Below are 25746 nucleotides of genomic sequence, written 5' to 3' on the forward strand. Positions count from 1 at the left end.
AAAAAGCCTGTTTAATATGTGTTCTTTAAAATACATTGTACCATCTTTCAAATACAACAGTAACTCCACAGATTAACTGATATGTCACCAAAAATCATATCTATTATCTGACTATTACTCGGTTATCTGATATCGGGGAATGTAATTAAACCCACTCTAAAACATGTTGACATGACTTTGGATTAGAGTTAGTACAGATAAAACCCACAAGATACAGGAAATAAAAAGAAAATCATTTATTTTTTACCTTGACATGTTGGATGAGTCATGGCCAGGACATACCTGAGCTTATAAAATACAAAACCACTATTCAGTAAAGCAAAAGAACACAATCACTTCCTTTTCAAACTGCTCTTCAATCAAGCCTACATTATAAGTTGAATAAGTAGCAAAATATTGGACGCAAACTGAGTATTATATAGCCTGACCGTGAATGTAAGCCATTGAAATACTGCTGAAATGCTTCATTGTTAGCGTGTCAAAATAAAAGCCACGGACGCAACACAATCTCAGAAAAAAATATTATGGCAGTGCAAAAGTAAGAGCATTTCAATATGTTTTTTTCCCCAACCAAGCAGCAAATCAACTTGTGATACCACAGCGTTTCTTAGTGCATAAACAAAACATAGCTGCACACACATCGTATCTTCAGTCTTCATCCATGGTTGACCATCAAGTTCTGAAAAAGAGAAAAACAGAAAGTTTGTGGACGTGGGTTGCGGTGCCGCCCATTGACCTTTGTGGTGCTCTTAGATGCAGCTACTGACTGTTCCTACATAGAACCAAGCTGTAAATGAACAGCTGAAAGGTCAGGGATGAGAAAAGAGGACATTATTTCAGTAATGATGTTACTTAGGTCAACAAAGGTGCATGGGTGTTTTGACACTGATTTAAAATGGTGGAACCGAAGCACAGAGGATCCTCCCCTCCACTTTGCTGTCATGTAGGGTCTACTTTGTTCCACTGGCAAATGGACTTATCTGTTGGGCAGTGCTTTTGATGTGACTTTATCAACAAACATTAAAATATAGCTCTGCAGAACCAAAAGATAAACTGATTAGCATCTAAATTGATCCAAAAGTTAATACAAAATAAGACCTTGAGCTACTAACAAAGAAAATAAATCCAGAATGGCGTTTTACAAAAATGTTTGTGAAGTTACAAACTAAAAAACTAAATAAATTAGATTTTTTTTTAATTGCGTAGGACATATCTCAAGTCATCTTTACTCAAACACACCTCAGAATTACTTAATAGACAGAGGAATTCATCTTCACTCTTGTAAGTTTTTGTTGAAGTAGCTATCCATTCATTTTCTATTTTTTGGATGCTCTAAACAACAGTATGCACCAGAGAGCACAGTAAAGAGCAGTTACCGTCAAACAAAAGAAGCTTAAGTTTGATCCAAAGCGACGTGATCTTGAAATATACTTGTCTTTGTTGGTTCCCCTGATATTTCAAACCACGGTACTGCTTCATAAACTCACTTATGTCAAGCAATATCTTGACACTGCGTAAGATCATGGTCACATTTTTGTATTGCACTTTTCCAGCTTCACGACACTCAAAGAGCTTTACAACAAAGAACCGCTCACCCATTCACACACACATTCAAAGGGGGGGTTAAGTGTCTTACCTAAGGACACAATGACAGTATTCATCTATGGAAGTTAGAATCGCATCGCCAATCTGTGTGTCAAAGAATCCGAAGAGGGGTTCAAACCACCAACCTTTTGGATCAGTGGACAAATGCTCTACCAACTTCGCCGCTGCAGCAACCGCTTAATTCTGAAATAACCCGTCTCGATTAATATGGTTTCATGCTCTGATCTAAGACGCTAATCAATGTACTACAGTAGGTGACTTGACATTGATCCAGGGGTTTATTGAACTATACTGTAATGAAAGGGAACGCTGCAGAAATCAATGCAGACAGATTGACCTTCCACGCCAATGACTGTTGCGATCCTCTTTATTTGAAATGATATTGAACTGAATGACTGCGAGCTACAGTGCATTTTGACGATAGCCAAGGGGCAGCATTAACATTATCTAACGAGACGAACAAGACGCATGTAAAATCTGATTGCTCTATAAGGTAAACTGATATGAATTAATGTGAAGAGAAAGTCGTACACTGGAAGACTCTGAATCAACTGTAAAAGAATAAATCCCTTCTGCTATTTAAAGCATGTGCCATCTGTTCCATTGTGAGTAGCTTTAATTGTAACCAGCCCGAGCCCACTTTGAAATAACCGTAGTGTTTATCGACATCTCAATCTCATCTCATCTCACCTGCCAGGTGTTAAGTCCAGGTGTCTGAGTTTCATCGCAGTATTTTAAAAAGTACTTAAGAGTGAACACTAAAAGAGATCCTCCATCTTCAGTGTTTACTATTTGATGTTTCTTCAGTAAAATATGCTAACACAACTTCAGGGTACATAGTGTGATTAACTTGCAGAAAAGAAATTCTTTTTTAAACAGTGAATACTAAGTTTTGGAGTATGCTTTTATTTTAGTGATAGTGTTGCCTTGCACACAACTACACACAAATTCTTACCATTATTTCAAACGTCCTGTAGTCTTGTAGAGGATAAAAATGTGTCTCTCATGGTGTTGATTTCATCTCCATTTCACTGGTGGCCATTAGTATCAAGCCTTCTCACTGATCCTGTTTCTGGAGGGTTACAGTTCCAGTTTTCCAGATAGAGAGATAAGGTGATGTTTTTCTCGTGTATAGGACACATAATGAGCTGTGAGCCCTGAGGACGATGCCCTGGCTGTGAAATCTCAACTATTAAAACCGCAGAGAGACTGTGAGAGTGGCTGATCAATACACCCCACCCCCTTCAGCCCATCCACTCATCTCCGCCTCTGATTTCCTCATCCACACAACACCTCTCTTCTCAAATGTTTGTTCAGAGCCACCATTACCTCTGGCATGATGCAATAAAGACTATCTACTGGACATGTGTAGATGAATTTTAAATTTAAATATTTGTTACTGACCAGGCAGCAGAGGCGAAGTGAAGGCAGTTAGAGATTTCCCCAACAACGCCACATTATTTTCAGAAAAGACACAAAAGAAGCCACAGGAAAAACTGCAACGCAATATTGTCTGAAAAAGTTTAGTCTGCAACCTAGAGTTCTACTGGCTTTGAACACCTGGACATTTGCTCAGCCGTCGGGAGTGAGAGAGACATCAGCATGTTGATAAATGGCCTGATTACTTCACAGGTGTGTTTTGACCTGGATTTAACAAAGGGAAGTGGCGTGCGGTCAGAGCAATCAAGGCAAGCAATAAAAACCAAAATCATCGCGTGTCAAAAGTATAATTAAATAGTTATGAATTATACCCAAATAAGAGTCGGCTGTTGAGGCTTGTGCATGGGTACTGAGGGCCACGGCAGGCTCAAACAGTGCTGAATAAAGCTATGATAAACCGATGGAGGAATTGGACATCTGAGGGGATTTCTAGTAAGTGCGCATGTGCAGCAGGAGACGACAGCAGCAGCACCGATTTTCAACCAAGTGACTGAAATAACTTGCTTTAGTCATAAGTCATTGATTGTAGCTTTGTGTTTGTCTGTTCAGGACCATCTTCGCTTCAGCAAAATACAGGACGTTTCTTCTGGAAAGACGTGGGTTTGACTTGCATCTGTGAGAGGTGAGAGTGAGTGCTCTGTTCTAACGCAGAGCTGTGTATAAGGTGGAGCAGAGGCACGTGAACAACAAATTTAAAGCAATCATCGAGGAAGAGGGAAATAAATTCAAAGGTTTGAACTTTGAGAGTTTTAACAAGAGAGAAATGTGAGAAAATGTTAATGCCTGTGTGAGAAAAGTGTATAAAGTGTGTGGGGAGGGGTTTTACAGTCTTAAAACATATATAATAATTGTAAAAAATAAAGCTGACTACTTTGCGGATTTTCCCTATTGCGGGCTATTTTTAGAACATAACCCCCGCGATAAACAAGGGACCACTGTATGTACATTTATGAATAAACTATGAAAGTCTAGACTTCTATAATCTGACTCCAAAATGGCTCAGTATATATGCATTTAACATATCAGTCAAAATAAATATACTAATTTGCAATGTTTGGGTTTGTATAAAAAGTGGCGTTATTAAATTGCTAAAATATTGATCTCCACCCCATATCTGCTTGCCTGCCCTTAAAAGTCACCACAGCTACTACAGTCTACAATATGCACAGTCTACTTTGGACTTTCATATTCAAAAGACGCCATTACACAAACTGCATATTTCTGTAAACAAGAGCAGATTTTTAAAAAGGTGGCCTAGAAGAAACACACAGAATAACTGTCAAAGAGAGTTGGTGATTCTAAGATGCAGAAATATTTTCCAAATTTTAACTTTTTCTAATTACTAAACTAAAACCGTGAATATTTTGCAAAATGCCACAAACTGTATTTACTCATGATTAAAATGAGTGTTTTCGACTCAGCAGCTCCCACACTAATAGCTGGACCGCCTGTTGTTCTAATTGGAGGTCCACCCTGTATTAAAGCAGTCACTGGCTGAGCTGACACTGACTCCACGATGGCACATTGGTATGTGGGCTTTTACAAGCAGCCTATTTTCACTTCATACGGATCACATCAGCCCGGCAGAGGGGAGGGGCGGAGGGTGACACAGTAGGAGAAAAACAAATAACAAACACCAAGTACTGAGAGCGGAGAGGAGCAGCGCCGCTCTGCCTGTTCTCCATTCGGCCTGCCGCAGCTTGGGAGCCTTGACTCAATTGGAAATCCATTTTATCTGATGACTGACAGGCAATTGGGGCTCCCAGGTGATAGACTGAGCCGCTGTGGTTGATAGGCCTGACCACTCCAGCACTGAGGGATGAAGGGATGGAGATGGGGAGAAAGTGCAGGGGAACACGTACAGATGAGATTGGCTCTTTTAACAAGCTCCATTTTAGGTCGGCCTGCCAAATCAGCTGTCTGGATCATTTTGGGCACCAATTCGCTAAATACATTTGAAACATGGCTAGGAAAGTGTAAGAATTAATACATAAATATTAAAGAAGTTTGATATAATGCTGGAGGAGATATCAAAACTGATGTGTTGATTCAAAATTCTAAATATAATCAGACATCATTTATAAACAAGAAGAAATGAAAGGGAAAAGGAAGCCAGAGTTTAGCGAAAAAGAAACATCTACATTAGACAGAGATGGGGTCAAAATATAAATAAAGGAAATATGACATTTAGTTGTGAACTAATCACATCAAAAGTTAACTGGCCACATCTAAATGCCACTGTCACTTACAATACTTTTAATAACGGCTTTGTGTCTAGAATGCCAGAAGTAAAATCCATCAATCTTGACCTTGCTGTGTACTTTTGCTTTCACCCAACTACTTAAAGCACTGCACCAAATGCTTACATTCATATTAGTCCCCCTTATCATTTGTCTTACACATTTTCTTCCAAATTTTTTTTAAAAAGAACTAAGCCTGTCATGATAATTACTATATCGACTTTAATATATGGAAGCTGGGTCAATATTTTGGGGTCAGTATTTATCGTGTATGCATTTTCTTTGCAGTACTGGTATTTTTTTCCAATATATTAAGATTTAAGCAGTAAAAACTAAAAATCACTTCTATGAATGACTCATTATAGATACAAACTAAGAAATAAAGTGTTTCATTCTGCTATTGTTAGATTGGAGCTCATGATTTTTTAACAATGTAGTAAATTTAGAATACTTTTTTGGGGCTAATACTTCTTTAGGGTTATTATGCCAGTGGCCTTATTATCATTTATCTTCTATATTTATTCAATCAATATATCAATATATCGTGACAGGCCTACTATTCTGCAAACTATATAAGATGCCTTGTTTGAATTCTCTTCTTCTACTGGTGATTTGTAAGTGTCAGATCTGTGTCGGTCTAGACAGAGTTTTCCATTTCAAATGAGGTGTGAAATTTTGCCTAATGGGCTACAGCTTTATGTCAAGCAAAACAGGGTTGTGTAAGCAGGTCATTAATCGGCCTCCAACAAAAGAACAAACATTATTTCCATAGCCGTTATTTTATTTAATTTATTTTTTATTAACTGAAATGAAAAGTTCAGTGTGACTTTTATTAACACAATTAGCGTTGGCAATATTCAGTTAATTAGCAAATTGCCATGGAGAGTATAGTAAAGAGCTCATTATTGGAATATTTACTGTAATAAAAAATAATGGTTGGCAATTAGTACCCGGTTTGCTGAAAAAGTTCAGTTTTGTGGCCATGTATGAAACATAGTTGCTATGTCAACCATTCAACTATTCTCGTATCATAAACTGCCTTTCCAAGAAAAGTTTTGATTATGTTTGTAAAGCCTTTTTTTATTACAACTAAATCCATAAGTGTTTTTTTTTTCCTTTTGCCAGACTAAAAACTGTAAATAACTGTAGTACAACTACAAGAAAAAAAAAAAAAAAAACTATTCCAAAGTTTCACGTAAAAGTGAACTTGTCAACACGGCTCCCTGGGAACACGCAATAACACAATACTATTTATTTATTTACAAAAGGCCAGAGAAGAAGAAAGAGATCGATCTGCTCGGGAGTTGCAGGGTGTGAATTGGCGAGCAATCACAAAGCAGCGGCAGCCCTCCACGTAAAAAGAGAAAGGAGGAGGAGAGGGAGATGGATTGACAACGGGACACAAAAGAAGCAGAGGGACAAAGTAGAGCGTTCCGATAATGTTGCGGCTGCTTGGGCACAACAAAAGCTGGTGAAAGACCCACCTCAACACCCTGCTGTCGCCCCCTCTTATCCCACCAGGGGGTCCGACTCGCACAAAACCTCTCACCGAGCGCGTGTCACTGCCGATAGAAATGCTGACCAGAATATTGGCATCAAATTGAAATGCCCCCCGGGAAAAAATAACAACAACTAAGTGTGCTTATTGCAGAATGGATGGCTTTCAAGTGGGTACAATGCAAGGTTTGTGTTGAATAATTATCCAGACCCCTGTGAGGAGTGTAGAAAGAGTCTGGGGGGCAGGCCTCCTGGTGCTCTGGTAGGTCAGAGTACAGCAAGTGAGGGCCACAAAAACTGCCTAAAAAGCTTCCCAGTGGAGCCAATCTGGAGCAGCCTCGCCTCCAGCACCCCACACCCTGAAGCATCAACGTTTGAAAGCTTGGAGGGGAGGTTGCAGCTGGAGACCGCTAGGCACATGAAAAACGTCAACTGTGGCCAACCTGGGCTTTCGATCGAGCAATATAGAGTGACAAAAGGAAGAGAATGATGGGGCCAGAAAGAGAGGGGCAGGGACGATGCAAAGGTTAGGTCTCTGCAATCACCGGAGAGCGGACAGAAAGTTTTCTGTGGTTCACAAAGTGCCTCAAAGTGGAGCAGGTGCTTTTGGCACTGTAGTCACTGGGCAGAGGAACAGAATATTCACAGCAAACTGGAGTGCTGTAAACTGTAAACAATTTTAGGTAGATAAATATATAAAGAAAAAATATTATGTAAGAGCTATATTGTTAATGGGCTTTAAACATGGTCTTGAGTAACTCTGCGTTGGAATTTCATGATTTAGACCTTAAAATAATGCCTACTTAAAAATTCAGACATCATTTCACAGCCCCAGTGCTCAGTATAATCAGATCTGGTGCAGCTTGCCATCTACTGGTAGCAGAGGGAATTACTATAACTGAAACTATTAAAGGTCCTATATTACGCAAAATGTATTCATGTGAGCTTTAAGTCATGTTAGAATGTTGTTATTTCCTCAAAAACATACCTGGAGTAGTGTTTTGTTTCATTCACACATCTTTGAGTAACCCTTTATTATTAGCCTGTTCACATCTTCAAAGCTCAAAATGCTCTGTTCCACCTTGTGATGTCATGAAGCGGTAGTTTTCAAGTTAACATACCTTTTAGCTTTTGTAGAATGACAAAAGCTAGAATGATCCAAATGATTCTAGTGATGGCGTATGGAGTTTAAAAACACAGTGGAGCATGTCCTGTATAATCAAGAGTGCCAGAAGGCTCAATTTCGGGCCCCCTACTTTTTATTATTTTTATTAATTCTTTTGGTTACAATTTAAAAGAAAGCCACATACATTTATATGCAGATGATGAGGTTTTGTATTCAAGTGCTCCCTCTGCTGATCAGGCACTTTTAAAACTGCAATGCAACTGCATTTTAATGAAATCCAAAATTCCTTTATAAATCTTAAACTGTCTTTGAATGCAAATAAAACAAAGTATATGATTTTTTTTCTAATAAAACAAAACAAAAACAAGTAACAGAGAAGCTACAAATCTTTATACACTAAATGGTACATCCACTGAAAGAGTCGACACTTATAAATATCTTGGATTTTGGCTTGATGAAAATTTATCCTTTAAAAAACATATCTCAGAATTATGTAATAGTTTAAAATCTAAATTATCATTTTTATTACAGAAACAAATATTGTATTCCAATAAATTACAGAAAACAAATAGTGCAAGCAACCTTCCTCTCTGTATTGGATTATGGGGATGTGGTACATTCAGACTTCAGCCTCTACTTTGAAAACGCTGGATCCACTCTTTCACTCTGCCCTTCACTTTATTACAGGTGATGGGTTTGAAACCCATGACTGTATTCTCTACAAAAACGTTGGTTGGCCATTACTGCCTGTTATAGAAATTCACTGTATGAAATGTATCTAAAAAGGGACTACTTCAAAAACTGCCAGAATACCTCACCTGCTTGTTAATCATTGATACCAGAACATTTAATACCAGATCACATGACTGCATAAGGCTAAGAACTAGCCACACCAAAACTGAGATGGGAAAGAGGCTTTAAGCTGTTTTGCTTCACAGAAAGGGAATACACTCCAAGGACAAGCAAAACTGGATATGTTGGTGACACAATCACAATTTAATAATCTGGTAACAAACTTTTATACACACACCTGCTCCTGTTTTTAATGTTTTATATGGACTTATATACTTGTTTGTTTTTATCTGCTTGCATTGTATTTTAAACAGGGGCACCCATGAAAAAGAACCCAATTGCTCTCACTGGGTTCCCCTGTATAAATAAAGATACATAAAAAATATATAAAATATAACATGACAAGGTGAAACAGAGTGTTCTGTTTGAGGGAAGAACTCAGCCTAAATATACAGGGTTTGTGTCTTAAACATGTGCGAATGAAACAAACACAACTCTAGGTATGTTTGTGATGAGGAAACAATATTAGAAAGTAGATCAGAAAAAAATCGCAAGAAATGCTTTAAACAAGACTGACAATGATTTATGGTCTTAACACAATCCTGAAATGTCCCAGGAGTGTTTGGTGACGGCTCAGAGGCAATGGACAGAAACCAGGACTGAAGCTCCAGGTACTTCAGGTATGTTTTTAATGAGGAAGTGAACTTTGCATAATATGTGTTCTTTAAGTTGCTGTTAGATAACAAAGAAGATGAAACTCTTGCATCACAGTTTCTTCAAACGTAAGTGCTGGGGGAGATTTTCTTTAGGCTATGTATTGCATATAGTCTCTATGCAGACTTCATGCACTAAGTTTCAGATCTAAGATACAAGTGAAAACAGTAAATTAAATCAAGTGAAACCCACATACTTCTCCATTACATGTCAACTCCTAACTGCACTTGTCAAAGTTGGCTCCCGCATTCACACAGACACATAATGAGTGCAAATGAAAGTGGCTCACATTTCTAAAGCTTGTAGCTAGAGTTTTCAATCGACTTCAGTCTGTGCTATTTATCAAAACACTTAAGTGCCTGCCCAGAAAAAATGAATAAGACAAGTCTAATTCAACCACTAAAAACCTGAATGTATCAGGCCTGTAATTTCAGCAGCAACAGCTGATTAAAAAAATAAAGTCTGTCAAGCTCACAATGCAACAAAGGAGCAGGGGAGCTGGTGATTGGTTGTGATCGGTTGTGTGTTGATCAATAGCGGCTTGAAAAGAGGTAGCTTTGATGGTTTATGACGGAGAGAACAACTGCTGCGTGTATGAAAATGGAATCAATATGTCAGCTGTGGAGAGAGATAGAAAAAGTATAGCGAGACAAAGAGAATGGGAGGCAGTGAACAGCGGGTCGAGATGAAAGGTGTTGGTTTAAAGAAGAACTCACGTCTGACATATGAAGATGGTTCATTAAAGATAGATGAAAAGAAAATAAACAAAATGGAGAGCGCTACACATACTGCCTGTTGGTTCGGCGACTGAGAAACATCTACAAGGTCAACAAGATCACATGGGTTGCTTACACATTAGTAGGTAGTAAATTGATACTCAAAGAATGAAACAATTGTCATTCAGGAAAGTGAATAGATTCAAATGTGTGTGACAAAAGCAATGCAAGTATAAAACAAGAGCAAATATTCTTCTAAAAGGATCAGATTTCTCCACTAAACATTTATGTACTTTTATTATTTTTAGACTTATAAATAAAACTACGACTACGAAAATATGGGGAGATTTAGGGTATTTTTGTTATAATACTATACGATTTGAGCTATGGAGGGGTGAATTTGTCCCTTCTATGGCAAATTATTGGTGAATTCTGCTATTTATTTGGTGCAGCCCATGTCTTTTAATGAAAGAAAAATCTCTTACATTATTTAAATCTTAATTAGTGACATAAACTAGTTTCAATATCGTTTATTGCAATATTTCTCCGTAGCAAAAAATCGTGCTTCAAAATTTGTTATCGTGACAGGCCTAGATATATTTTATTATAACAGATAAAAGCGTACTATTGTAATGCTCTGATATCTTGTGGTAGCTTCAGGGTTGACGTCTTTTGCCGTTTTTGTAACTGTTAATGTGTTGCTGTTAATGTAACTGCTTTTGTATGTGACACTTTGGTTGCTATGCCGACGAGTTTATATAAACAGTCCATTTGTCAGATACAGATCAGTTTGGAGATGGTCTCTACTGAGTTGAGGACACAACAACAGCATTCATCTATGGGAGCAGGAATTGCACCGCCAACCTGTGGGTCAGTGCATCTGGCCACTCTACCAGTGACGTTTACCAATGGCATTTATCTAGATCAATGGACAACCGCTCTACCAACTGAGCCACTGTCTGCAGTACTCCCACCCACGCTCCTTAATACTCCTCCTACTTGCAATGATAATAGACCGCATTAAAGATAAAAATCAATGAATAAGAAGTTGATGCTTTTCTTATAAGAAACTAAAACAAAAGCGTAAACTTCTTTGCACACACTCCATACACGTCTATTGTGCGGCTTCCAAATATGTGCTCCATTTCATTTTAATTCATCCACTTCATCAAGCCTCAAACAGCACAGCTGACATGTTTTATTTGTATCTCTGCATTGTCTTGTGTGGATTTGTAAAACAGTGGCAGCCTAACCTCCCAATATAATGAAAACAAATGCTCACATTACCGCGACAATCAAAAAGAGCTTACAGTTGCTCAACTTCCCATTCATAAACCGTAAATTCACCGTCTCGAGTCACTGCTTGTACAAATGCATCTGGCAAAAAAAAACAACAAAATAACAATCAAGCTCAAAACAAATGGTGACGGGTAACCATTCAAATGAAAAACAATCAACTAAGAACAAATTATAAAAAAATTATTTTGTCAGCACTAGGACTGTTAAAAATCAGATACTAATTGATACTAAAACTAGTACTGAAACTAAATAGTCATTTGAACAAGTATCAATTGTAAAAACTCACATTCACAGGACAGAAATTAACCTTTCCTGAATAGCTTTAGAATGATCTTGAGCTGTATCAGAACAAGTATAAGACCACGTAGACTAGGTACTCCCATGGACCACTATGGAACCTACTTGGACGACTGAGGGGTTACACATATACGAGGCCACATGGTAATATAGAAGATAGTTCTATCATTTAATGTTGAAATTGGCATTCCAGTGTCTAAAAAAAATAATGTTTTTTTTTTTTACAAAAAAAAAATTGAACTATTTGTATTGTATTGGCTAGTGCCACTTAGTATTGTGACACTAGTCAGCACTGACCCAGACAGCTGTTTCAGAAAGCTACTTACCCTTTCCTGAGGTGCAGTAATTATGTACAAATGTCAAAATGCTATAGAAGGCACTCAAACAGTGTACAGTGTTCACTGTACAATAAACGAATGCTTTACTTTGGCAAAGGAACAATTTACTATTTTAACAGACTAGACATGGGAAGTTCAACTACTCTTTGGCTGGACTTAAGAATGGGCTACTATCATTTTCATATACTTTATAGAGGCTCAATTAAGCTGGCAAAGCAGTTAATAGTATTGGGAACTCTAGACCAACCCCGCCCAAGGCATAGATGCATGTATTAACTAAATTGGTAACGCTACTGTCTAATATTTTATTAGGTGTATTTCTGCTGTGAAGGTCTGGAAAGCTGGTTTGGTCTGGTTTTACTGGGTCCCTTGTATGTTTACAACAAATGTAAATGTAAAATAGACTATTTTTCACTTTCATTAGTTTTAATTTCATTTCATTCTACCTGTAGGGATGTTTATATGTAAACAAAATGAAGTTGCAGCTGTGCAAACAAAGTCAATATTTAACAGCGTGAATTGAATAATTTTAACTTCAGTCAGGTGTCTTCTGGTCATTAGCCCGTCTCTTCTCTGGTACACCACTGTTTTTCTTCAAGATGCTACAACAATGAACAGGTCTGAATTTTCTCCTTTGTTATATGTTTTTCAGACAGTTTTTTTTTTCGTTGTCCGTAGGCAGTCAGAACTAATGAGGCACAAACAGACCTTTAGCTGTGAGCCGGGAACAAACCATGGTGGAGAGAAATAACTTAACATGGCTCAAATGAACCTCACTTTTTATCTGCCACATCAAAAGACAACAAAAGAGGAATTTACTTCTAAAAATGTTTTACTCAGATTGGAGGATTTAAAGCAGGAGTGGGTAGGAAGTCGCAGTAAAACTTTTGCGCAGTCATGGAGTCAAAGGATCTGATCTTTGCCACGTCAAATTTGAAAAAAATACTACCGGTATTTTAAAAATTTGAAAGTGACTACAGCAACACGGCATGACTTTAGCCCCAATTAGAGTTGCTAATTTGGTGTGGAACTCAAGGGTAAAGTTTGGGGTTTAAATAAAAACAGTCACTTCCCTAATTAGGCCAAGAGTTTAGAGAAAAACTATATACTTTACACGTTTTCATGTCAAAAGTTGCAGGAAAACTGTGAAAAAGTGTAAAAGCGCAGTATGTATGGTCAGTAGAGGTCCAGCAAGCAGCTATAGCCCCTCATTCTTCTTCATTAGTGATGACTGCCAGGGGGCTGCCATGTTTCCTCCTCCTCCCTGCATCTCTTCAGCCTTTGCCCATCGTGGATTCTTTCTCCAGAACGACCATTTAACCCAGATCCTGTCCATGCACACCTGCTGTCTGCTCCCATTTGACAGCAGCTTCATCTGCCTTTTCCCAAACTTCATATTAGGCGCAATGTTCAACAGAATCCTCCAGCTAAGTTATGTGAAAAATGTTTTCAAGAAATGTAGTTTAAATTACTTATTATCATTAAAAAAAGTAATGATATGTTTGTGTTATTATTGGAGGAAAAAAAATCACAGTTTTACAATTATTCATGATTATTACCATTATATAATATGTTACAGTATGTGATCTGGTTTATGAAGTTCACAGTTTAGGTCCCATAAACAGTCAGATAAAAAAAAAACACTTTTATTTCTTAGAGTATAGACTGTATGGAAATGACTTAATTTTGCTTCTAAACTGGTCACATTTATTATTTTAGCTCTTAAGATGGCCTGTCAAGATACATACTATATCAACTTACTGTTCAATACATGACAGATGAAACGATGGTTTTTGGGGGTCAATATTTATTGTGGGTACTTCTTCCTTTTACAAGTGGGAAAAGTTTGGTTATTTTTCTGCACTATGTGAGATTTGACCTGTAGAAGGTTGAATTACTAACTTATATCACTCATTATAGACACAAACTAACTACATAAGTGTTGCATTTTGTAATTTATTTATTGCAATTTGTATTTTTTAACAGTATTGTACATTAAGAATACTTTTTTGTGGGATAATTCTGGTTTATGTTTTGGTTTCAATATTACTGTTTATCGTCTATATTTCAGCAATCTATCACACTTCAAAATGTGTTATTGCGACAGTCCTACTTAAGATAACATTGCGACCTGAAAAGAAATCACAATTATCGATTGAATAACTGAATAATCTTCACATCTCTAATTACAACTTACTTTAACACTTGCAGCTGCGGACTAGGGATGGGATGATATACGATAATATCGTTAATCGTGATAAAAAAGGTCTGCAATCAATTGTTCATGGCATTTTTTAATAATCATGATAATCGCGCACGATTATAATCGTCTTTACGGCACCACACTGCCTCATGTTTCCAGTTCCAATACGATGTTTAGATATTAGTTTGTGGTGTTTGCCCACTCTGACATAGCAATGACACTTGTAGCTTCTGTGCTTATCTCTGTCTGAACTATAATCTGCCAGATATCAACAATAAACAAAGTCTGATCCGTAACTCTCCACAGGAACGTGCCAGTGTGTGCCTCACCCGTGCGCACAGATGAGATGCTAATGTGTGTACATCTTATATTTTTACCTACAATAATGCAAACTGGAGAATAAAACAACACCTTTTAAACAACAGACAAATCAAGTCTAATTCATACAGTTGAATACAAATGTGCCAGAGCGCATGGTCCGAATGCGCACTATGTGCACGGAAGCAACACTATCGATTACACACGATATATTTCACCTACAATTATGTCAATAGCAGAATAAACCATGCTTACCGATCGAGAACAGCATCCAATCAATCAAAAAATAAGGTCCTTTACTCCTGAGTCCATTTTGGGATCTTTACTCTTTGCCATGAACCGCTCCAGGTCCAAGATGCCTCTCGTATAACTTGTACAAACATCCACAGTGTCCTCGATCATGTACTCCATTTGTTTTGTCGGTTTCGTCATGTTTAAAACGCAACACAACAGTGCGTAAATGTGCCATTATGCACAGATTTCTGCATCCACTCGGCTTCGGCCGTTTCCCAATTTGCCAAAGTGCCTTAATTGCATCGTTCTAAGTGTCTGTCCACAGGCACTTGCGTCACTTCCGGCGCGACAAGGACTGGTCCCTTTCGACAACATGGCAATGAGGAGTACACATTTTCTTCCGGGTACGTCTGTTTACGGAAAACCATGGCCTGTCATACATTGTGTTCCGCTGCTCGTTGGCTGTAAGGGGAAAATGTCACTAAATGTGTGTAATGTAATTGGTTGATTCTACAAGGGGAACAGTGGGGCATGAACATTCAGTCATCTGTAGCACTGATTCGCTGTCTGCGGCCTCAGTAACCCACAACCCCCATCTTATTGGCCAACACTGGTGTCAATCACAAGCTAACACGTGTTTAGCACCAAACAAAGTTGACGCTGTCAGAAGTTTCTTATGCCTGAAATCAACAAAAGAAATGCAAAGAAGTGACGGAGCAGATTTCATATTTGGAGTACTTTCCTGCAGCAGATTGGACATGGAGGATCTTATTTTGTGGACATAATTTCTTGACTGGATTATATTCTCTGGACCTTTACGGAACAAATGAGACCAACTTTGTGTGAATATGTTGATGTTTGACAAAACCAGAGATAAGTGAAGTCCAGATAAGTGAAGTCCAGATTCACTTTGTGACTTTTCTGTAAAAACGTCTTTCCTGTCAGCACTGTAATGATTGCAGGTGAAAATGGTTTGCATATCCAGAAAGACAAGAGCCGTAGCTTTCATTTGATGTGTAGATTGTTTGTGTGGGTGACGCAGAAGTGTATGTACATTGCTGTAAAGTAGGCCCGGGCCGTTGGAACAGGTTAACAGGTTCATAATTATCGTGATAATATTGTTTATCGCGATTATTTTGGCCACAATAATCGTGAGTCTAAAATTTTATATCGTCCCATCCCTACTGCGGACGTTCAGGTTAATGGACAAATGGTCTAACCACTGAGGCACTTGACTGCATATAGGACCATTAGACCACTACTTCCTCCTTTTGAAAATCAGGCTCAGGTACGCTGTGTTAAGAGGTTTATTTTTTCATCACCAAGAACAAATACTAGTCCTCTCGCACTACAAAACTGCAATTCCTTATCTTCCCGTTCTACCTGAGTGTTTACATCAGCAGCATATGTTATTTAAGGAGGTACTTTGTTTATCCTGACCTTCCATTTGTATTACTCACTAGTCTGTTTGTCTATGTTGTTATCCAGCGGCAGAATAGCAGCACGGCTCTGATCTCTGCGCCGACACGAGTCCTGTTCAATCAGCACTAAAAGTGAGCTAAAAGAAAAAAAGGAATCAATATGAGATTTTGTACCACTGGGACTCTCCGCCTTTGTGAATGTTTGTGTGCATTCAGATGATCACAGATACAGACTTCTTATCAGTATATCTGTGTTGTCAATAGGGGTTTGCTTTGAACTTATCTGGACTTGATGAAACTATTTTCTTCTACGACTTATCATAGTGTTCTGTCCACAGGGATTCGGACCAGCACACTAAACAGGTCTTCGAATGCTACAGAAAGCGACACAATGTTTTGAATCACAACAGGGTTCCTAAAAATGCTATAGAATGCTTCTCACTGGAGTACATTACTTTAACCTCGCAACAGTCGCTCCACCAAAACAATAGAAATATAAACAAGTAAAACACAAGGCTCTCAAATAAACTTTTACATGTTTGAAATGCTAAAATGGGGAATACTGGGTTGTTTACGTAAGAATTGTTTGAATATCTGATACAAGTAACAGAAATGGAAAGTATGGAAAAGTGCTATTGTTGAGTATCTAGCAGAGGTGGGCAGAGTAGCCAAAACATTTACACAAGCAAGAGATTACTTAAAAATAATATTGCTCAAGTAGAAGTATGAAGAAGTGGTCCAAATAATAACACAGAAGTAAAAATGTATTTGGAAAAACTACTCAAGTAAGAATAACGGAAAGAGTAACTCAGGACGCAACAAAACAGATTTATAATTTGAAAGGTAATTAGATCGTAATTTGAAGGATAAAATATAAAATAACCCAAACACAAAATCTGGTATTTTGAAAGGATAGACACAAAAAATTAGAAACTACATTATATCTGGAGGAGCAGTGCAAGAAACACAACCGTTCAAATTATTTATTACTCTTAACATAAATCTTTTGTAACTGGTAGCCTTACTCACAGTGGGAAGTGTAAACAAGTAAGAGTATTGTTACTTCAATAAAATTTTTTTACTCATGTAAAAGTAAAAGTATGCTGCTAGAAAAGTACTCTGAAAAGTACTATTTCTTTAAAAAGTTACAAAAATAAATGTAACGGAGTTCTATCCACCTTTGGTATCTAGTAGTTGCCCACATAAATTTGGTTCAAATCCTTTTGGAAGTGGCACAGCGGATACCATGAACTTAAAAAGGTTAAAACCAACACATTAAAATGTGATATGTAATCATTCAAATGCTAATACTGCCACTCGGCATGATCCATCTTAACCTCAAAGTGAAAATGTATTAAGTGGTGCTTAGAACAACAGAGCTGCCAGGCCAGCTGCCACAAGTGTCACTATTTAACACATTCAACCCACCTTTGGGCCCACGCAGAACCACCCAGTCGCACTTCAATTATGAGCTAAGGACAGTTGAAAGCAAGACTGTGCTGAGGTGTTAAGGGCGGCCTGTTGGAATGGGACAGTCAATGGTAGAAGGTTGGATAAATTTGGAAGAAATGTCTCATGGCTGACATCTCATCAGCAAGTCCTCCTACATGGACTGTAAGTAGTGATGGCTGCCAGCACTGTGGACAGCAAACCCGGAGTTGCAGAGGTCGAACTGCAAAAAAAAGCATATACCTATTCACAGGTCCTCACAGCCCAGAGATGTGTCTTTTGTGGATGAGAAAAATACATCAGCCTGCCTGCAAGCGGCACAATTTTATGGAATGCCAAAACACCGTAGACAGTTTGTTCAAATATGGGAGCATTCAACGCCTGACAGATAGTGGTACTTCCATATAGTCATGGCCTTTATCACTCAATACACGGCCAATACCTTTGGGACATTTCAACATTAGGGCCATGATTGAGATTGAATTTAAGTAAATTAATATGAATCAACCTGGAATCAATAATTTCTATTAACTGCTGGAGACTAAAAAGACACCTGCAGTTGAGTCGTGGGGTCTAATTGGCTCAGTATCTTTGGATGAAAAGGTAATAATTTGTCTACAATAGCAGTTGTAATCACAGTAGTTTGAGTAAAGTGTTTTTTTCACCCAACTGCCCAACTACTTAAATCTGATTGTAATGAAGAAAATATCGATTAGATGTTAGGTTAATTTTATAGACTCGTGCAATCCTAAGTTACTGTCACATATAGAGAGTACATCTCTATATGTGACAGTAACGTATAAAAACAGTTGAATGTCTAGATGCCTGTGTAATCCCTTAGTCGTCCAGGTATGATCCATAGCAAAAGAATAATTCTATTTTTTCAACTGAATTAGCACCCATTAATAGGCATGAACGATTATGCAAAAATGACTCAGGAACTGTTCACACTTAGTGTTGTTCAACAGACCTAGCGAACAAACAGAAACAAACAAATAGGTGGGTTTGTTTCAGTGTAGTTAGCTCCTCACTTCAGATAGATATAAGGCAGTGTCCACCAGCAATCTGACCAGAACTGAAGAAGCGGCTTAGATGATCAGCGAAACATCTTCACTCTAAAACTTTTGTCCAGCTGACAAATTAGAATTTTTCTTTTGCTTTAAATACAATGTCTAAGAATGTCGTTATAAACCTTCTCCAGTTTTGTTTTGAGATGCTGTGATTGTGCTTTGCTTTTCTCTGAGCGGACTGACAGGCAGCTCCACTTTACGTGAACTCCCCAAAGCCTCAGTACTCAGCAGGACACTATAGAAGCCTATGTGTCGATAGTCAGTGCTGGTGAAGGAGAGGATTCTGCAGTTAGACTTTCTGAGGTTTTGTACAGCCTAAATCTGACCTCGCTGACGCCCCAAAGACATTAACGATTGGACAAGCTGCCACTCTCTTCATCTTTTATATCTGGAAAGTCAGATTCTATATGCTTGTAAACTCCGGCACACTGTCAGAATATAGGAACATTTCTGTGCTTTTTCATCCCATCCTACACTTTCCAACTAAATGAAAATAATATTCAATTTCAAGTCTAAAAATGGAATGAGACTAAACTGTACTATGGTTAAATTAATAAGTGTGCGGTACAGTACAGTGGTTGCTTGATTTGATATCAAGTCTTGTCACAAAATATTTCAATTCAAAATCTTAAATCAGAATAATCTCATCTGTTTCAAGAGAATAGTAATGTTGCAAAAAATACCATGCTGGCTAACTAGAATAACTTTTTTTTAACTAATGAACCAAATGCTGATTAAATACAAAAACATTAATTTGTACAACCAGATCAGACTATGTTTGTCGATCATTTATGATTTCATTGTACTACTTCTGCTACAGCAAGGGGGCAGGAGTGGTTCTAGTGGGTGACCTGTATTATCCCTAAGATATGCACTAGTTCTTAGTAGTAACTGAGTAAACTGTAATTCTAAAGTGCCTCATTTATGCCCAATCATCTGAATATGATTAAGTAGTTGCTAGGCCTGTCACGAAAGCGATATTTTGTTGAAGTAAAAATAGATGATAAATGATAACATTGAAACCAAATCAGAAAGCATAATTATGCATCAAAAAGTATTATAAATGTACAATATTACAAAAAATATGAGCTGCAACACTTTAGTAGTGTCTCTTTAAGTCACAGAAGTTCATAATTAAACTTTCTACACCTCAAACCTCATTACACTAAAGGTAAAATTTGAGTTATTTTTATGTACTGCAAAGAAAAAGTTCCCACGATAAATGTTGACCCCCCAAAAGAATTGTACCATCTGTCATGTATTGAACGATAAGTCGATATAGTAATTATTGTGACAGGCCTAGTAATTGTAACATTCCCTGTCCTACCATTTAGACAGACAGACAGATAGATAGATAGACCTTTATTGCCTCTATTTCAATTGAACATGTGTCTTTGTTATCTTTTTGTTTCATTCCATTTTGTGACAGCTACAAAATAAACAAAGAGCTATTCTTTTATTGAAATGGTCAAATTAGTGTTTCAATTCCTGTCTAAAATATAGGTTCTGGAGCATTTGTAAACTACTACATTCTTTGGGGGTTTGTATTTTCTCATTCTCTATCTGTCCATCTTCCCCACTTCTCTCCAAGCTTCTGACATTGATACGCATCGTAGACAGGCTCTGGGAGATTGGCGCTAAATCACTTGAGAATCCCCTGTGGGCCACACCACTTGTGTGTGTGTGTACTACGGACTGCTAAATGACTGCGGATCCCAGGAGCCTGGACAGTGGTCAGGCTAAAGCGTCCACAAAATAATGACGGGACACTGTGGGGAGCTGCCTCATTTGCCGTCAAAGATACAGCGACATGTAAAGAACCGTTGCTGTGGTGATATGATGGTTTTGTCCACTAACCCGCTGAGTTACTGATCAAAACCGCTTCCGTACTGGCTTCTGTCTAGGACCCGACGAAATGTGCAGCCCAATTCTCTTCCAATTAACTCGTCTTTCACTCATTCAAAAGGATCTGACAAACAACACTAGTCGCTTTGTGTCCTCGGAGGCCTTCCCCTGATCTGCTCTGTTCTCGGCTTTGATTAACTTAACACATAACGCACCTTCACCCGCAGTGGTCGGATGAAATTTACACAAGGTAAAGAAGAAAAGGAAAGGAGGAGGGAGAGTTTGTTTGGTGGTTACTGGGATTAAAAGAAAAGAAAGTTGTTTATGAGCTAAAGTTTGTGGTGACACATGAGGGCAAGACAACCAAGGAGAATGAAAGGAAATACTAACACCAAGAAGAATTTAATGTTTAAGCACTAAAACTTGAATTAGTAAAGGCCAACAGCACAACTAGGAACATGAAATACATCAGTCACTTAAAAATAAAAATACAGCAACTTGTACAGATGAAGTACTCACTGTTCTGAAATAAATGATCTTTTTAATCTCACCCAATTAATGATCACAATCTTATAATCTGACATTATTGGTAATATAAACAATTATCTATCAATCACTATTTAATGAGTATACTCCCTATGGAAGCATGCCCAGGCTGGAAGGGACAATACTACCACAATGTGTTGAGGGCATAGACTGTATATACATAAATAGACATAGCTAACCTGCTAGCCACCACATTCCAAATAGGGAGTGAGCATGGGCGCGCTTCCGGCTCCATCAACTCTGGCTCCAATTTGCTTTACATTGAAAAACTGTCATCCCTCCCTCTGTAACTGCTGATATTTTTATTTTGATATTATGTCCATAGATCAAGATATGAACATGAACAAATCAGGCTTCCACTAGCGTTAGCAACAAGTTTAGTTGACAGCGTTTCCAAGTGCCCACTCCATGCTAAACCAGTGGTGCAGGCAGGAAGGGGCGTTACCTTCAACAGCCTTGCTCCGGATTGGCTCTTTGGTTGTTATGATAGTTGAGGTCGAAATTCCAAATATCTCAGCTCCTAAATGCTAGCCTCGATGAGCTTCATTTGACTGAAGCTGAACGTCACAATCAATTAGTCCACTTCTTTATACAGTCTATGGCTGAGTGTCATAAACAAGTCTCTCTTTACCACTATAAGATTAACTGAATTATTTCTACAGCACAGGGGATTATTCACTAAAGAATATCACCTTTTTGTTCTCTTTCTTCAGATAAGATTCCCAGAGGTATAAATGACCTGTTTGTATCATGATACTTAGTCATCAAGTTTTGATCCAATATGTCCGGTATATCTAATATGGGAAATGAGAGATAAAGAGATAAAAGCAAGCCATGACATGAGAGGTCTATGCAATCAACATCTCTGGCTTAAAAGACACAAAAGAATTAAGAAATATATACAGATATTTCTTCTTCAAAAGTAGTCTGCCCATTTTGCCGGTCTATAACACAGAGGCTCCAGTGGGAAGAGAAAAAACAAGTTGTCAGCAGTAACCAAACTAACACTGACAGCTTTTAAAGACACAAAACGGGGGCCAAAACTTTGTAAACTTTAAAATTGATAGGGGTGAAAGTCAGAGAGCTGCCTCAGGGCTAATCAGGAGCAGAAGACCTTGATGTGGAGGTTACGGCGGACTACGCATGCACCGCTGCGGCCCAACACAAATTGTGTGTGATGTGCCTGGCTGTTTTAAAGGCAGGGTTCAAAGAGTCTCGCTTTCACTGCTCGTTATCTCACACCAGCTAATGCTAGGAAAGGGCTAGACGCACGCACGTAGGGCATTCTGCGTTTATAAGAACAAGATATACAGAGTTACAAAGACGCATATGTCATTAAAAATACACACACGTACCATCAGCCACATTAGGGGGAAGGAATCAAGTCGCCGCGAGCTGATTATCACATGGTTGCGTTACTGTATGCCGCGGGATGCCGCAGTGCCCCTTAGCAATGTGTAGATGTGAGCAGACTGTTATGAAGCACAGGAAACGCAGCGCGGGTGCAAATACCTCCACTGTACAAACCTCCACTACAGTGTCCCTGTCTTTTGGAGTTTGACTGGATTTTTGAACTTCCTCGATAGATGCTCAGCTAACTTTTAAATAATGCAACAGAGCGAAGTTTGAGTGGAAAGTTTAGACTTTACATTCCGATGGACAGACATGATTTGTGCATACTGCGAAAATATATTAAAGGCCATTAAAGGCCGCTGTTGCTCACATACAGTTTCACATTTTCCCTAATTTTGTTAATTAACTTTGTGAGATAGCTGTAGGTAAAGAAGTGGTTGTAGACAATTTGGGGTTCAACAACTAGAATAGATCTGCTGTCATTTGGTCTGGTGTGTAACCCTGTGTATGCGCCATAAAAATGTGATATTCATAGAAACTATATAAGAAACTATAGTCCTATCTTGTGAAATTGATAATATCAAAATAACATTAATATCGTTTACTGAATTATTGATACCTGGATTTGTGTTTTGTTTCATTCACATGTTTAACATCCAAATCCTGCATATTTATGCTGAGTTCCTCTCTCCAACTGAAAACACTCTGTTCCTCCTTGTGATGTCATGTGGTAATAGAGGAAGCACTCCACTGTGTTTTAAAACTCTATACACCTTAACTAGAATCTTTTGGATGCTTTCAGGCCTCGAATTGCCAATTTCTACTGAACAAAGGTAAAAGGTACCTTTTAACTTTAAAAACTACCACTACATGACATCACAAAGTGGAACAGAGCATTTTGTGCTCCAGGTATGTTTTTGAGGAGGTAACAACATTATAACATGGCTGAAAACTCATAAAAATATTTTTTGTGTAATATAGGACCTTTAAATAATGTGTATAATTCCACAAAAAAACAAGTCTCCCACTTACCTTCCTCAAGCTCGTTGTTATGGTCTTTCCAAATTTCCAGTTTATCCAGGTCTAACTACCCCATATAATGACATTTTTACAACCAACTTCCGAAAAAGTTAGAAACAAAAAATAAACTACTCTAAAGCAGTCTAGTGTAGAATAAATTATTCATCAACAATTTCCCATAACAACTTGTTACTTTTAAGTAATTTTAAACAATTTTGCCATGTGAACTCTGCAACCTCTAGATGACAAGACGATACCAGATGTGACAGGCATGCTACAGCGCCGTGCAAAAACAAAAGTGTCATTTCCACTGGTGTAGCAAAACAAGTCTCCCTGCACCAGTCTTGGAGAGAAGTCGGATTTCAGACTTTTACATCAGACTCGGAAAATTACTTCTAATGACAAGATGTTTTCTTATGTAAAAGTTAAAGTGACAGCGCTCCGAATCCTATCAATCTGATTTGTGGCTTTGTTCGTAACTCCCTGAGAACAATTCTGACAGCGTGGAGGGGAGGAAAAAAATCTATTTCTTTCTTTTACATCAGACATGGAGCAGCGCTGGAAATAAAAACATCTATCTCTCTCGGCAGGAAACTTCAAACACCAGCACTCCGAATGCATTGTTAGCCACAAACGTCCATAAATCATTGACTCTTTGAGCTTTCATATGACATTACTTTAGAATGTCACTCTTATAATTAGCATTCACAGCATTTCAACTTAAAAGCATTTGGGATAGAATATAAAAAATACCCATTGTGTTTCTGAATACATTTAGCAGGCTATAGTTTGTACCTTTTTGGCAGCTTGGATACACTTCATGTACTCTTTGGCCAAGTCTGAGCACCGGAGCGTCTGGTCTTTGTTGTCCCGGTAGCAAGAGAGGATCTGGGCTTGAAGGTCGGTACAAACGGGTTCTGTGTTGCGAGGTCTGAAAAGATGAAAGAGACAAATTAACAGATTTTTCAGAAAGCTTCCATCAGCCAGTACATAAGATTGAAAACATCTAAAGCATAAGTAAAGAATACATTTTTCACTTTTTTACAATTAATAGATAGCAAAGGCGGACACAAGCCCCCACTCTTCCCCCTCATTTGATACCGTTTACTGTTCTGACTGATAAAACCTGCATGTCTTACATTATAGCAGTAAAGAGCTTTATGGACCAAGCAGACCGCGCTTCTGGGCCAAGTTACAAGTCCAATCTGTGGAGAAACAACCCTGCTCACAGTTTTTTTATTGAATTTTTGAGCAATAAAACCCATGATAAAATAATTGCAGATATGATTAACTCTACACTAGGGAACATTCCAGGCAAAGCTATATACTCTGGTCATTACACTTGCTAGTTCATACACGATGGGAAGTGGGAAGTAAAAGAGAATAGAAATTATTTTGCGTGTTTGTCCTGTGCACAAAAAAACTTAAATATTTTGCACTTAAAACAGGTTTCACTTGAACAGTAATTAAAAACACCACTGGGAGATACAGCGCACCTAATGAACAACAGCTTAAGGGAAACAGGATGATTTTCATACATGGAGATATGTTTTGAATGCCGCAGCTGGAGCAGTACATGAATGGGGCTTGTTTAAGAGGTCGTCTTTAATTGCTGGGCTCACAGGCTGTAATACAAGCTCACAATTTAGACAACAAAAGCATCTTTCAAACACTCAAGGAACTATTACGATCCATTTAAATTAAACATTATATCATTTTTGCGTGTGTGGGCCAAAGAAGTCCAACTGTTAGGAAAGTGAAAAGATATACAAAAATACAGTCTTGGTTGAATTAATGTTTCTCCTACCTGCAAATTTTAAGGGTTTTAAATTGTTTTACTTCTGCCCAAATATATTTAAAGGATCATGTTACCTTCTATTGTTTTTAAAATACTATAATCAGCAAAAAACTTGCAGAGAATCATACAGCTAACCGTAAGGAGGGTTTGAAGAGGGCCCGGGAGAGATTGCTAAAATACTGAAATATGCATGGACATCTAAAACTCTTCAGACATGTTTTTGATGAGGGAACAATGTTATAACACGGAAGAAAGCTAAAAGAAAATTGATTTTGCATAATACCCCCTTTTTAAGGAGACTACCAAGAAGAAACTGCAAGAACGTCTACTTATTGTTACCTATATTGACAAAGTAATTCAACACAAAATCTACTGCAGGTCTACAAATTGGGAAAAAAAATAGACAATAAGCTGTTTTTGTTTAA

General features: G+C 38.0%; 1 protein-coding gene across 2 annotated transcripts in view; it reads right to left on the reverse strand.

Moving 5' to 3' along the window:
• Positions 1 to 221: 221 nt before the first annotated feature.
• The window catches only part of chchd6a (coiled-coil-helix-coiled-coil-helix domain containing 6a), a 67612-nt gene continuing 42087 nt past the window's right edge, over positions 222 to 25746 (reverse strand). For both annotated transcript variants that reach the window (XM_033970197.2, XM_033970198.2), the window contains 2 exons: positions 24319 to 24454; positions 222 to 679 (listed from right to left, as the gene is read on the reverse strand). In XM_033970197.2, the coding sequence (XP_033826088.1) occupies positions 656 to 679; positions 24319 to 24454 (160 nt within the window). In that variant the 3' untranslated portion in view covers positions 222 to 655. The remainder of the gene's footprint in view (positions 680 to 24318; positions 24455 to 25746) is intronic.

Source organism: Periophthalmus magnuspinnatus, chromosome 7, assembly GCF_009829125.3.
Source record: "Periophthalmus magnuspinnatus isolate fPerMag1 chromosome 7, fPerMag1.2.pri, whole genome shotgun sequence".
Taxonomy (NCBI): Eukaryota; Metazoa; Chordata; class Actinopteri; order Gobiiformes; family Gobiidae; genus Periophthalmus; species Periophthalmus magnuspinnatus.